Source organism: Rhagoletis pomonella, unplaced genomic scaffold, assembly GCF_013731165.1.
Source record: "Rhagoletis pomonella isolate Grant_MI unplaced genomic scaffold, Rhpom_1.0 Rhpom_scaffold_00002, whole genome shotgun sequence".
Classification (NCBI taxonomy): Eukaryota; Metazoa; Arthropoda; class Insecta; order Diptera; family Tephritidae; genus Rhagoletis; species Rhagoletis pomonella.
This window is the reverse complement of record NW_023458556.1, coordinates 61,270,208-61,285,432: the sequence shown is the minus strand read 5'-3', so window position 1 is coordinate 61,285,432 and position 15,225 is coordinate 61,270,208. Positions and strand designations below refer to the sequence as shown.

At 37.9% G+C, this 15,225-nt stretch overlaps 2 protein-coding genes and 1 long non-coding RNA gene across 3 annotated transcripts in view; 2 read left to right on the top strand and 1 right to left on the bottom strand.

Moving 5' to 3' along the window:
• Positions 1-1,991: 1,991 nt before the first annotated feature.
• On the bottom strand, positions 1,992-3,059 carry LOC118733905 (40S ribosomal protein S14a). The gene is made up of 3 exons (XM_036463533.1): positions 2,978-3,059; positions 2,401-2,656; positions 1,992-2,337 (listed from the first exon to the last, which is right to left on the bottom strand). Exons 2-3 carry the CDS (start codon positions 2,635-2,637, stop codon positions 2,119-2,121), a joined length of 456 nt encoding a protein of 151 aa, XP_036319426.1. The 5' UTR covers positions 2,638-2,656; positions 2,978-3,059; the 3' UTR covers positions 1,992-2,118.
• A 679-nt stretch (positions 3,060-3,738) lies between these two features.
• On the top strand, positions 3,739-5,158 carry LOC118733904. The gene is made up of 2 exons (XR_004992307.1): positions 3,739-4,926; positions 5,021-5,158. It is a non-coding gene; the product is annotated as an uncharacterized LOC118733904 (long non-coding RNA).
• Positions 5,159-5,270: 112 nt separating this feature from the next.
• Positions 5,271-15,225, top strand: part of LOC118754098 (zinc finger SWIM domain-containing protein 8) — a gene marked incomplete at its 5' end in the record, with an annotated part of 53,929 nt that continues 43,974 nt past the window's right edge. The window contains one exon of the mRNA XM_036488961.1: positions 5,271-5,703. Coding sequence (XP_036344854.1) covers positions 5,271-5,703 — 433 coding nt within the window. The remainder of the gene's footprint in view (positions 5,704-15,225) is intronic.

The following is a 15,225-nucleotide window of genomic DNA, read 5'->3' as shown; positions in this document are numbered from 1 at the left end:
TGTTGTGCTCGGTACGTCGTCCGGGCGTGGTTGGTCGATGTCGGTCTGGACCGCGTCCGTGCACCATAAAGGATGAGGCTCTTCCTCAAGAAAAGGTCTGTGGTGCTCACGACTGTGCCATACTACGAGAAATTGCTTACTGATCATTTTGTTATGCTCTCTTACAGAAAGCATTTGGGCCTCGCTATGAAGATGTTGCTCAGGCGACATAAGAAGGCATCTAGTCGCTGTCCGGAGTGCGGCGTTTTTAGAAGCTTTCAGCTTCGTCTACTGGGTCCAACTAGTCCCTCTCAACCAAACATCGCACCGTACTTCAGAACCGGCTGGTCAATTTTCTGGTGTCTTGCCAGCAACGTTCCTTTGCCTTTGCTCAATGTGCTGACGGGGAACGACTTGATGACTTTGTTAAGGCTTTGCAATTTGTTGAAGGAAAGCAGGCTTTCAAAGGTAGCCACTAAAATTTTCGATGGAACAAACCCTTGTTGAACCCCTTGCTTAATTCTTCTGGGTTTTGAAGTTTGGTCACGAAAGATTACTGACGACTACAGACCACTCATATAATTCGCCGACCATCAGTTAAATGCCTGTGGGAGGGAGAAAGCGTCAATGTCTTCCATTAGCGTGGAATAACAGACGGTATCAAACGCCTTTGATAGATCCAACGCTACTAGAACTGTTCTCTCACAGGGGCGGTTACGGTTAAGGCCCAGAGTTAAATATCGGAGTGTTATAGCGTTAAGTGCTCCGCACTTTACAGAATCCATGCTGACGCTTCGCGAGGGACATGTGAAGTGTTCTAACCACGGAGCACACCGCATGGGTCACCAAGAGCTGCTGTTTAGCCGTAGCATGCGAATTGGAGCGCGTTGTGGGGAGTTTCTTCTTGAGCTTCCTGGGCCCGTGTAGGCTATTTGGGGGAGCTAGTCCGCAAGTTGGTGATGCTGTATGTCTTGTGCAACGGGGCCAAAAAATGTGTGGTCCACTACCTGTTGCACCTAAGGCCTGAGCAGTTTCTTAGCTGCCTATCCGTTACGGGTGCGATCTAACCGAAATGGAGTTCGGATGAAGTCGTCTCTGGCAGACGCAGCAGAAGAAGCCCTTGCTCGGGGTCATCGAAGCTGAAAAACGTCGCCAGAAAATTTTCACATCTTAACGATATATCAATAGGGGTATTCTCGAAGTTTTGCAAAGCCTTTTCATGGTGAACAGATGCCACGGATTGCATGTAAAACCCTGTTTTCTTATGGGACAGCTTTGCAAACCGTGCATCTTGCAAGGGTCTTGTAAGACTTCGAAAAAACCCCTCGTGTTTAAGTAATGGAAGCATAAATAGTTACAATTTAAAAGAGCTACCCTATTTTTAATTCAACCCAATGTAGTTTTCAGAAATTATAAAAATATGAAGCTTTACATATTCACGTTTGTATTCCTAACGAAAGCCTTTTCTATATTTTAACAAATTACGTATATTTCTTATCAGCAAGTAGAATGAATTTTTTATGAATGGTTTGCCCATATCTAGCGGGGTGCATTCTAAAACGTCAAAACTCCAAGCATCAGTCTCTTTTCTAAACCGAAACAAATGAAAAAGTTGTAACCGTTCCCACGACAGTCGGGTCTACGTAACCGGAACGACCCAGATTTATATCTGGCCAAGGACTGTCACTCCAGCAACACTCCCCAAAAAGTCTTTGGGGAATTTGTATACTTCTACAACAACAACAACAAAGAGTCGTAACTTGAGCAATCTAGTAGAATACTAGCATATCAGCGTGGTTGCGCACATTTTGTATTCTGATGTTAAGCTAAACAATCCCGAATCTTCTATCGCTATCTCCTGGCAATCAAAGTTCTATTGCTTAATTGGACCGCACCAGACGCGCCATTGTTTGCTTGTCAAGCTAACGAAAAATCACATTTCTTCTTCAAATATTTTTCTTTAGTCATCGACACATCCACTGCTTCTTAAGCCAACAAAAAACAGCACGAAATTTAAATTTTCACCACTTATATTAAAAAATCTGTATTTTTTCTGATTTTAATTTTTATACTCTACGCATGATACGCGTATGAACCATAAAAATACACACAAAAATAATAGTGCATCTTTGATAAAGCTTACAAACGGCGACCACGACGACCACCCTTCCTACGTGTAGAATCTGATGGGATTGGTGTCACATCCTCAATGCGACCAATTTTCATTGAAGAACGAGCCAAAGCACGCAACGCAGATTGAGCACCTGGTCCGGGAGTTTTGGTCTTATTACCACCAGTGGCACGCAATTTAATGTGTAGTGCAGTGATGCCCAGAGTCTTGCACTTTTCAGCGACATCCTGAAACGACGAGAATACATTAGTACCAAATGGTTTAAAATAAAGGTATGCTCCACAACTTACTTGAGCAGCCAACATAGCAGCGTAGGGTGAAGCTTCATCACGATCGGCCTTTACTTTCATACCACCAGTGACGCGAGCAATGGTTTCACGCCCCGACAAATCGGTTACATGGACGAAGGTGTCGTTGAAACTGGCATAAATGTGAGCGACGCCAAAAACGTATTCACCATCACGAACTTGTGGGCCCAACGACACTTGGACTTCTTCCTTTTGAGCTTTAGCCTTTCTGGGAGCCATTTTTATATGGTTGGATCAACTGCAAGTGGATGGAACACAACAAAATTATTAAAATTGTATCACGAAGAATAGTCGCAGTATTTTCACTGAATATTTTTGTCGATGAATTTGTTTGTACAGTGCAAAAGAGCCAAAGGAACACTCCAATCTATCGCAACATACAATAGACGTTTCATTAATTAGCTAGCATCCATCACTACAGTCCAATTGATGGGAAAAGATGTGTCCCATTATCTTAAGAAACATTTGTTCTAAGTTCAAACACACAACTTTTATAAACAAATTCACCGATTTAGCAAATATTTAACAAAATTTCAAAAAGCTTTAATAAAACACCAACCAATTGCGTTAACCGGATATTAAAAAAGAAAGTTCAGCAGTTTTAAGCTGTCAAAAGTGTCAATGGCATGCCGAACTGTCAAAACTGCTGGAAAAGTGCTAGCATGGCCCAGGGTTGCTACGAAAACGGCCTAATTTACTATTGAAGAAACCCAAACCGATTCAGCGCACATTCAGGGTAAATTCCACTACCGCCTTTTTTGCTTGTGGCAAGTTACAGTTAATCATGTAATCTAGTTGGCAATTTGCTATGAAGAAATGCGGTCGTTAATATTAGGTTTATTGATTTGAAAAAAAAAAAACAACTATACATTTAACTCAATTGCACCTCTGCGTTAGTGAATTCGCCGTAGAATCGAATCAATAGTTATCTCCCTTGCACAGTCTGTTATCACTCACAGTCGTTCGCATTCACACTCACTGCAAGAAAGCGCGAGGGAGAAGGCAATTTTCCTTTTCCACAATTGCATCGATAATCAACAGCCTTACCACTATCGCAATATTCTATTTTCCCATCAACAATTATATGCAACTAAATTTCTACATTCTTCGATATCTGCTTCCTTTCAAATCATTTGAAAAACCTTTTTCTCGCTTAGATATTTAATTGTGCAAGTAGAATTTGGTTTAAAGCAACGCACTATATATGTACGGATATGGAGGAATAGGCAAATTTTACATTCATAATTGTATTGGAGATTTGTGGACATTTTCTCTAGCAATTTTACCACACCGCTTATCCGTGCTGGTAGCACTAGACAACCCTGCGAGTGTGTGTGTGCGTTTTGTGTTCCAAAAGAAATTTTGTGTGTGAAAATTTGGCGACGAAAAATTGGGATTTTGATTAAATTTTCGCATAGAAAAATAGAAATATGTGTAGAAAACTATTATATTCGGCGAAAGGAACATATATGTGTTAAAAAAAAGTGTGAAATGGTGAAATGAAGCATCAAATCTAACCGAGTGGTTAACTCGACTGCTCTGCCTAGCATTGTCAGGGGATTTGGTTCATATAACTTTCGGTGGTAAAATTGAATAATTTCCTCAGCAAAGACTAATTTAAAATCCACAATCAGTTCTGATTTTCAGTAAGGAAAAAGTATATGTATCTCTACAATTCGTATTTATCCAAAAGTAATATTGTGTGAAGTTACATACATATTTTAGTAATGAGACTCCACTGGCCATAGAATTGGGAAGGGGCGCTTGGAACTTAGAAGTGAATTTTAATGTGAAAGAAAGCAAAAGTGGTGGAAGCATAGAAAAAGCAGAAAAAAGACTGGTTATGCAGCGAAAAGAAGACAACAAAAGGCGAAGAACTTGTGCTAACAACAACAATAAACACAACGTAAACAAGAACAAAGTTTGATTAGGGCGAATTGAAATGTTAAAGCACGATTGATAATAGGAAAAGGTGTGAAAGAAAAGCAAACGAAAAAGAACTTGAAAGAAAATCGAAAAGACGAGCAGCTGGTGGCTCAGTCTTCACTGCTGCTGCTCTGCTTTTTGAACTGGTTGTTGGAGTCTACAACAGCGCTGCTTTGTGTCATCGTCGACGCACTCACGACCAGCGTTATTGAACCCATCCGTATCGTTGGTTTCTGTTGAGTTGGGCTGTTGCGGTTATTACTCGCTGCCTGCAATCCCGTTTGGTCGGTTCTCGTTTTGTTTTGCATCAACCTTCGTGTTATTGTCGTCCCTTGCTCAGAGTTTAGGTGGGGGGCCAGTCGAATAACCAAAAAGGAAATCAAATACCCCCAACATTAGTGAAAGGCCGCGCAGACATCGAGGACGTGCTTGTAAATTTGCATCAACAACGGGCTCGTTTATGGAGCTCATCGTCTGGGACTTGAAAACAAAAGAATAGCAAATAAGTGTAGAAAGACTAAATAATTAATACCGTGGTGGTCTGTCAGTATCGTCGCCGAAGTTGTACGGGATTTCTTGTCGGTAATTATTTAAAGAAACGGATTCAACACAATATTATTTGCTTATTGTAAAATAAATGTACATACATACATAATTATAAGAAAACTTAACTAAGTGAGTAGAATTTCGCCTTTACTAATGGTTTTACGCGAAGACACATGCGCACACACACAAAAATGCATACATTCATCAACTAACACATAATCGTACGAAAAAGTTAAATCATCCGTCGTGTCGCGTACAAAAAAAAAAACTAAGTAAATTAATAATTAATCACGTACGCCACCCGCACAATTTTGAGAAAAATTTCTCAGACATACATATATAATAAGCATAGTACTATTACGATAGCCCTTGTTGTATAAAATACCAGCATCCTGGCGAATCGCAGCGGTAACAACGGAAACGGTGGTGGTGGTGGTGGTGGTAGTGGCGGCGGCAATAACGCTGCTGGTGGTGGAAATGCTGCAGAGGGATCGCGACGTAATGGCGCTGGTGGTGCCGCTGCAGCTGCAGCAGCCGCTAACGTTGCAGGAGGTGCTGGCGAGCAAGGCGCCGCAGCGGGTGCCGGAGCAGCAGAGTGGAACCCAGAAGAAATTGATCGTTTTAGTTTTGACGATTCGGATCGCTTCGAAGAAGATTCGCTTTGCAGTTGGAGTTCAGAACCAGAATCGCTATGCAACAATTGGCGTGGCTGGAAGAAACCTTCTAGTTTCGGTTTGACCAATCCGATTGCCGCCAGTGCTAGTTCCACACCAGCCGCCATTAGTGCGCCCCGCAAAAGTGAAGCAGAAGGAGGTAAGTTAATATGTATTATTTTTATGAACATATGTATGTACAATATCGGTCATATTAATAGGACAGCCTTTTGAAAGTGATATTGTTTACCGCTCAAGTTTATTTACATATCTGTGTTCGTATGGAAAAGTAGCTTATGTCGAAAGGCTGGCTTTAGTATAAATCGGCATTCGCAGCATACGATTGCGAATGACTCACCGGCGCTGAGCCGTTGAAAAACTTTTGGCAAATAAACGTGCAATAAATAGTTCCGATACTAGCAAGTCAATATTCTTGTTAAGTCTCATCCAAAAATTCCTTGTCGTTTAAAGAATAAAGGGAATGCCGTATTATACTAAAGCCAGCCTTTCGACATAAGCTACTTTTCCAAACGAACACAGATATGTATTTATTTTTAAGAATTTTAAATTAAAATATAGTTCATGGGGCCTTATGAATAAAATCTAAGCAATTGTTTTTTCTTAAAATTTTCGACCTTTTACTCGATTTATTCAAACAAATTACGGTAAAAGGTCTGAAATTTTAAGAAAAACAATTGCTTACTTGTTTTTTATTCATTTCATTCATATTTTGGTGTACCTATACCGTTATGTGAAGTCGGTAAATATTAGGTTTGTTCGTCGAGCAAAAAATTTGTACGAATTTGTACGAATTATCACGATTTTTGCCCAAATCGCGTTCGTGCAGACCAAAAAATTATCCAACACTCAAAAATTGTGAGAGCAAAGTGACAGTTCTCTTGGAGAGAAGTTGCAAATTCTTGCTGGAAAAAATTTTGCCAGCAAGAATTTGCAAACACGAAAAACATGTGGTTGTGGCGCATGGTTGCATTTTTGTCTACAATAATTTGAATAAATTAGTTCTTTAAATTTAAAAATTTATAAACACGAGCGATTTTTTATGAAAAAAGGAAGTAAATAATTGTTGATATAATTAATTTAGTTAATTCCAATGATTTGAACTTAATTCGGCTGAAAAAAATGGTATTCGCAATCGGAATGCAATTGCAACCAGAGTCGATTTAAGAAACCCAACAGCTAGTACGATGAAGAAATTGAAATGTATGTTAAAGAAAGTCAGAACAACAAGAAATATACACGTATATCCTGTTTTTGGCCATCCGAAAGAACTTTAAAAATTCTATAAAAATTTTTTATTTTTGAAATGCAACCGTGGACGCCAGCTGGCAGCGAAACTTGCAAATTCCTGCAAATTTGCGTTCGTGCAGATATTTGCAAGTTTCTCAACATGAGAGAGAATTTTTTCTTACTCTCTGATATTTTGAGTGTTGGATAATTCTTGCTGGATTTTCGACGAACAAACCTATTTACACTTATAAGTTAGTTAAAGGATTTCAAAATCAAGCAGAATTTATTTATGCCTTTTTCGTTTCTACAAAAAATGTTGCCTTGCCATTGCCCTCTCCTTACCGTTTGTTCAAAGAGGGCAAAGAAAGGACAACATTTTTTGGTAGACACGCAAATGCCATTAAAAATTAGGAATTGCTACTTTGTCGCCAATAACAGCAGAGATGTTATAACCAATAGTTTTAACAATAGTGAGAGCATCAATACCAAAATAACCAGAAGGTCGCATGTCTCGGCATGGTCAATTACCGTAAATTATAGCCGGTTAGTTATTTTGTCGGTATCTTGGATTATTTCCTTTTTTATTTTGTTTTATGTAATTTTTTCATTGTAAGTACCTGCATTTTTTCTCATCTAATATATCGTCACCTTAATTCACAAAGGCCCTAACCAACACTTTTTGGAAACTGCGTTTTTCACAGACACTTTTTAAAAAGCCCTTCCTGTTTTAGATACCTACTCTTTTTAAAATGTTTTTTTGGTTCTCCTGTAAAATAAAAAATTTTGGTTAGGGCCTTTGTGAATTAAGGTAACGATATGTACATATGTATGTAGGTAATTATTTATCTAATGTATCCACTACGTGTTAGACAGCTATTGTGTATTCTAATCCTCGAAACACTTTTTCTAAGCATTAGAGGGTTCAAGAAAGATTTTAGTGCCAGACAGTGCATGAGGTAATACTGTGACCCTAGACTGCCGCCTTTTTAACACTCGGCCTCACACTCAACGAAAATGTGCGTTGCTGTCTTCGTAGCTGAGTCGCAGAAGCGGCAAGAATATCTTTCGACCAAACACCTAGTTGGAGCAAATGACCCCAAAGGCAACAATATCGTGTTAGAATTTAAATTTCTTATTATTTTAAAAAGGCTAAGCACCGCTGCCACACAGACTAATCTGTGTGTTGTCTCGCTTGTTCTCCTTTACTTAATAAACTGGAACTTATAGCAGCTGGACGTTATTACACTCTTTATGTAATCAAAAACTGTTCAGCGAATGCCTCACCTAGACTAACGTATGTCGTTTTTATTCACAAGCCACCGTTCTCTAATGAAAAAGCAGAAAATATGACGTTGTGGTGCTCCAAAAATGTCAGCCCCAAATTTCTAAACTATTTTCGTCTTTACTACTTTGGATTTTGAACGCTTTCCATGCAGCTTGGTAGTTAAGATAATGTCTTTCTCGAATAGAGTCTATATATATACAGTATTGGACATGTCTATAGCACCCCCCTTTCAAAGCAATATTGTTTGCCACTTATGTTTAATTATTTGTTTTTAAGAATTTTCAATTAAAATACAGTTCATTCTCCAACAAAACCCATATAAACCAATGTTTTAAACTTTTTAAAAGATCGCAAAAAAGTGCAACAAACTTTCCCTTAAATTTCAAACTTTTTTCTTAGAAGCTCTAGAATTTTTTTGAGTACACAGTTTTATAGCGCATTCAGTTTTGTCCAATAATGTGCAAGTTTCAAGTCACTAAAGATTACCGTTGATTTTTTAGATTTTTTTTGTCTCATTTGCTTCCATATATGGACTAAACACAATTTATTTTTATATGGCAGAAACCCGCAACATCCTCGTCGAAAAAATTCTAAAAAATCAACGGTAATTTTTAGCCACTTGAAACTTGCACATTATTAGACTAAAATTCAACGGGCTATAAAACTGTGTATTCAAAAAAATTCTACCGCTTCTGAGAAAAAAGTTTGAAATTTGGGTGAAAATTTGTTGCACTTTTTTGCGGTCTTTTAAAAAGTTTTAAGCTTGAGTTTATGTGAGTTTTGTTAGAGAATGAACTGTATTTTAATTGAAAATTCTTAAAAATAAATAAATAAACATGAGTGGCAAACAATATCACTTTGAAATGGGGGTGCTATTGTATTGGCCAATACTGTATGTATGTTTTCGCTATGAAAAATGTTGATGACTTTGTTTTGTTCGACTTTCCTTATCCATTTCATAGGCATTTCGATCCAAAAATAGACAGTCGATTTAGCAAGTCTTCTGAATGATTCAGTGCCTAATTTTATTGTAATTCGCTCGATACTTGCCGCATTTGGCAATGTGTTTTCACATATTTCACGACAAATGCTTTTGAATTTGCCGTAGTGAAAATGGTCTTTCTATAGAGCAGGTCTTTTCCTGAAAGACGACGCACTCGTAAGTTGCCTAACCTAAGGATCCCTCGATTAGACACAAAGTCCGGCGAATTCCGCAATTTTTACTGTTCGGTTATATGATAATGATATGTTTTCGGTAAGCCTATGTCCTTCCTTAGTTGAAGCTTTAAACCAAACTCGTTATGTTGCACTCTCATATGTTCACCCAAGATCGGTGCGGGTCCATAGTCACTTTGCCTGCACTATTTTGATTCTTTAAATTTAAGGCTTCATTTTTCAGCTGCTCCTGTGACGTGTCTAAGTTCAAGGCTCAACCTTACCCTGCTTCTCACAGCGCTCAATATATCGAGGCTTACGGATTTCTGCAATCTTCCGAATATGTTTTGACTGCGATTCTTTCCATTTTACCCACTAGACTAGAGCTCCAAAGGTGGGAGGACTATGGTATACCTAAATGGTAGTTCCTATTTCCCCAAGACTATTTTTCAATTTGATGTATTGTGTAACGATTTTGCGTCATCCCTTGTCAAATTTGGTTTCCGCGTTGTGTCATCTTCAGTGTAATTTTTCGGTCGGGGATTCGCTCACCAATACATCATATTCACCTCTACCCAGTCGGAAACACCAACAACGAAAATGAGAGTTTTTCAATTTCTTTGCGAGCTAGTCTCCAGCAAGACCAGCGATATTTCCCCCTACATTTTATACGATTTTATATCCCCCCTCTGGCGACGCTAACTAAACCTGCACCTTTCCAAAAAACAAGTTATCATACTTACATTTGCCATAAACAGAAGGCAAGAAGTGATTGATCTAACCTTAACCAAAAGAAAGTTATGGCTGATCATATCAAGGGTCATCGGTAGCTATATCGATATTAATCAAGCACTAAAAGGTCAGATTTTTCGAAACGCGGACTGAAAAATGTTTGGTTTACTCCTTGAAGGTGCAGTCAACTTTGGATTAGGTTGTTAAACCCTCAAAAGGAAGAGGTTGGGTCCGCATATAAAAATTAAGATTTTATAGATACTTTCGGTGTCGCCTGACTGCCTCAGAAAATCTGATTGATCTTGAATCACGTCGCTTGTTCTTCGATACTTCTAAACACTCTCCCTCTCTACCGATGATCTGGGAAGCGGGTAAATCCCTGACGCAGGCAGAGATATTGAGTTGGTACATAGCACCACGAGTAGTGACTGAGGTGTCAGTGAGGCTATCTATTGTCTCTTTTGATAACTTCAAGTGACCTGACCCACATATACACGCCGAAGATACTAAAATGTGGGTTAAGAAAAGCTCAAACGTTTTAAGGTGCTGTCCGGACTACATGGTCACTCTTGCGAAAAAATTAGTATGGCCTTAATTCCTAAACTTCGGGTAGATCAGCCGAACAATCCACATTCTAGAGAGCTTGAAGCGCAGATTGAAACTGATCGAGTGGTAGGTTAGTACAAAATGGGATTCTTCGCTTATGTTGAGGTTTGTTTGACAATGTTATATACATTTAACTACATGTCCTCAGCGGCTAGATTAGAAGGAATATATGAAACAGTTATAAAATAGATCCACTATATGTTATCTAGAAAATTGCGAACTGCGAGAGAGGAAGATGGCGACAGAAATTGAGAAAGGATACCTTCGGACGTGTGCACTTTTGCGCCGCCAATCACTTCCCATTGAGGAAAATGCAGGATTTCGATCACATTCATCCTTTTGCGAATCATGTCTGTGCACTACCGTCAGCAAAATCTAAGGTGCCAGAACATTTGGGGAGGGGAAACTTTCCATTATGGCCGTTCGTTAAAAATTGTGATTTTTGGCAATTTTTTTAAGGGGTCCCTAGGGAACCATAGGGGACCTAGGGGGTCGGGGGTTGCATTTTTGTCAATGGCGGTTCATTCCCTCTCCAAAAAGGTGGGTTAGAGGTGTCACGCCCACTTACCTTTCGCCCACCGCCCCTTTAACGAGCGGCCATAAAGGAAAGCCAACCCTTTGGGGAAGCTAAGGGCCACAAATCGGATGTGGTATTTTGGGTATCGGCAATTACCTTTTTTCACTTTACTTTAAATAACAGTTGCAACTATGCTTATAATCGTGAAGATCCATGAAATATACCAGATCAGTTTGATAAGTCAATGACTTTTTTGACTTAAACATTTTTTCCCGGCAAAAAAATTTATGTATTTCTCAACATAACCTTTTTTTGCTACGTATGTACATTTAGTTCAGTTCACTTCTTTTTCAATATTTATATCCTTTCCAAATAATAGAAATCCGCAAGGATCTACATAGACATTACCTCTTTATCCAACCAAAATCGTTTACCACCAAGCCATTTTTTAGGTTTGAAAACAGGAAAAAGTTGGAGGAGGTTTAATAGGGAGAATATACTGGACGAGGTGTAAGTAGCTCATGGCTTAAGAAATTAACTTTTTTCAATTTTCGTCGAAAGTCACGAGGTTGGTCTGCTTTCAATGACTGTCAAACATAACACAAATGACGCAGTTTTTCAAAATTTGACAGTTGACAGAAACATTGTTGCATTTTAAGTTACTACGCGGTTTGGTTTTCCGCTGACTTCACAGTGGCGAACACATTTTTGCATTCTTTGGCTATTTCCCTTTCGTTTATTTAGTGTTTATTATTTTCTTATGAAAGTGCAGTTCGTTATCATACGAAAAGCATGTCAGAAAAAGCTTAAAACTTTGTACAAAAATTTGGGAATTTCGACAAAGTTTCATCAAAGTTTTGAGCTTTTTAATCAGATTTCTTAGAAACATGCTGAGTATGTTTCGTAGCCGTAGCCCAATCAATTTTAGTACAACATTTATAAAAATTCGACGAATTTTACGCAATGTTCCTGAAAATTTGAAACTTTTTAATCAGATTTTTTAAAATTTTTGAGTGAGCAATTACGTAGCCCATTTAATGCAAATTTTAAGTACCTAGGACTTACCGTTTATTTTAGCAATTATTTTTGTGGAAGCTTTTGCTCATGTTTCCATACAAAAAGATTGTTGAACATAAATTTGTACTTTGTATAGAAGAAAATATGTAAAAAAATATTGCCAAAAATTAAAGGTAAGTCCTAGCAACTTCAAAATTGCACTTTATTATAGTAAAATGTAATGGCCTACAAAACTGCATACTCAAAAACATTATAAAACATCTGATTAAAGAGTTTAAAATTTTGATGAATATTTGTTAAATTTCGTCGAATTTTACACGGTTTGTTTAGATAATATGTGAGCTATATTTTCATAAAGAAATTAAAAAATTTTTAAGCCAAGAAAAAATAGCTAAAGCTAGCTAGCTTGTCTCTTTACAAATCGGCTATGATATTTTGGGTATCGGCAATTACCTTTTTTCACTTTACTTTAAATAACAGTTGCACCTATGCTTATAATCGTGAAGATCCATGAAATATACCAGATCAGTTTGATAAGTCAATGACTTTTTTGACTCAAACATTTTTTCCCGGCAAAAAAATTTATGTATTATTCTCGCCACCATGTCTATGCGCAGCTCATTTGAAGAATAAGAAGGATACTTAGCAAAGATTGTCGCCTTAAAAAAAGTTCGAAAAACACCCCTAGCTATAACGTAGCTGATGTAGCCGCCATATATAAAGGGTGTTACATATAGTGTTTTTTTTGTAATCATATATTATTTTGACAGTGACAGATCTTTCCTGCAGGAAAGTCAGTATCATATCTCCGCGGAACAAAAATGAATCGTTTTATGCTTGTAAACGAAACGGATAACGGTTTCGATGGAAAAATCATCTTTCGGAAAATCCGCATGTGACGGTCGAGAAGTCAATTCGCCATTTCGGTCAACGGTGATCGCAATAAACGATTTTTTGTGACCGGAAATTGAAGACATGGACTTGGACATAGACATATGGACATAGTCAAATGATTTTTGTTAATTTTTAAAATGAAACCACTTACGGATCACCCATTACATGGTCACTAGACCGTACTAGAAAACAAATTTCGCTGTACACGCTAAGTCTAAAGTATTTTTGGGGAAAAAATGCTTTTATTCGAATGTAGGGGTCACCTTTTTACATTTTTCGTCATACTTTCGGCATTTACAGTGGGATATTAAAATACGATCTATCGATGTTCTTGTCTCGAGGATACAATTTCTTTTGTTTCAACGTTTATTGACCTCAAGGGCCCTGTTCTAGTCCTTTCCATCAGATCTCAGTTCTTATCACCCTACCACTCTAATGTTAGTAAATTAAGATAGTATTTCGATTCGAAGGCTAGTTGTTTGCCGAACGTGTTCGGATCTTTAAGTATAATACATACATATATCTACGTTCTTGTCTCGAAGATACAATTCCTTTTGTTTCAAAGCTAATTGAACTTAAATATGTACTCCATTCTAGTGCTTATCCACCAGATTTCAGTTCTTGTCACCCCAACGTACCACCCTAATGTCAGTAAATTGATGCTCACCAAGAATCATTAAACTTTTGCTAAGGAAGTATTTCGATTCGGCAAAGCTAATTCCAACCTATGTAGCTGTAGAAGCTTTCTTCTCGCAAAGAATCCATAGAACGCCCGCAGCTCCAGCTTCAGCACCAACTAAAAACTATTCAATCTGCAATCTGTAGTGGCAACAACGGACGCACAGTGTGGAAATTGAATTTCTTTCGTGACAAAATCGAATATCTCAGTAACAAAAAAAGCTAGCGAAATAAAATTAGCAGCATTTTAAATGTTTTGAGTTGGAAAATTCAGGAAAAATAACAAATTATCTTGATTTTTTGACCGGAAAACGGTATCTATGAAGTGAACTTTTTAAAAAAGTACAAACATTCAAGGTATTTTTGATACAATCTGACCTTCAAAATAATCTTTAAGAGTAAAGCTTTTGATTTTTTGTATTTTTTTACATTTCCCTATCTCCAAAGCTTTAAAGGCTGCTGCTGAATTTGTTTCGCCAGCTTTTTTTGTTCTCGAGATATTAGATTTTGTCACGAAAAAAGTTAAATTTCCACACTGTGGGGCGCGGGAATCACACATAAGTACATATTTATCAGGTTAATATTTTTTTTCTTTATTACAGGACTAATGTTGTTGCAACACTTGGCTGCTTACTACTTAAGTACATAGTCGCAAGTCCATTTGTTGCTTGCACTCGTACTGAGTTTGCACTATTTTATCTTCTTGCTCGCAACATTGCATTGAATTGTCTAAAAATAACAAGTTGCATCGTTTTTATTTCAATCACTTGTTATTTGTTTTTCTTTTGTTCTTTTTTTCGCCCATTCGGTTGTGGCTCCCATGTCGTGCTGTTGCATTGAGTGGTAATGGTGGCAACTACATAAATACACACGTGTTTATACATATTTACCCGTTTGCATTATGTGTTCGGTATTTTTTGTTTGTTTTTGTTTTGTATCCCTTCGAAAAATCACGACTTGAAATGCGTAGCATCAGTGGAGTTTATTCAGTGCATTTAGGATACATTCGCTGCGATAGGACTGCGACTACAATGCGTTCGATTGTAAGAGAGTACCTAGAAGTTACATTTACGGATATGTACTTGCAACTATGCTACATGGACACACATATAATTTTGCTTCTTTTACCTCGAGCATTTCAGATTTTTACAATAGTTGCACATTGTGTTTCATTGTGTGCCCCTGTGCGTTTATGTTTGGGATGGTGGGCTAGTGATGCCAACCAGGGGAGAAATCCCCGATTTTGCAGGAATTCGAATTTCTCGGGGGAATCGGGGAGTGGCTTCAAATTTTCTTGGGAATTCAATATACAAACAATTTTTATTAGAACATGCCTATCTTTTTCTATCTTCTATCTATCTATCGATACTATAACAAAACTGACGATTGTTTGTCTGTTTGAACTCACTAATCTCCGGAACTACTGAATCGATTTTCATGGGGTTTTAACTGGTATATAGAGAGTAACCTCGGACGTAACATAGGGTATAAAAAAAATGAGATTGGACAAGGGGGCGTGGCACCTATCATAGGCGTGACACTTTTAACCA

Bases quoted from the DNA above. Each gene is read 5' to 3' on its own strand.
- LOC118733905 (XM_036463533.1), bottom strand. From the start codon at position 2,637: ATGGCTCCCAGAAAGGCTAAAGCTCAAAAGGAAGAAGTCCAAGTGTCG. The intron at 2,338-2,400 runs GTAAGTTGTGGA...TCGTCGTTTCAG, and splicing joins CTGCTATGTTGGCTGCTCAA to GATGTCGCTGAAAAGTGCAA.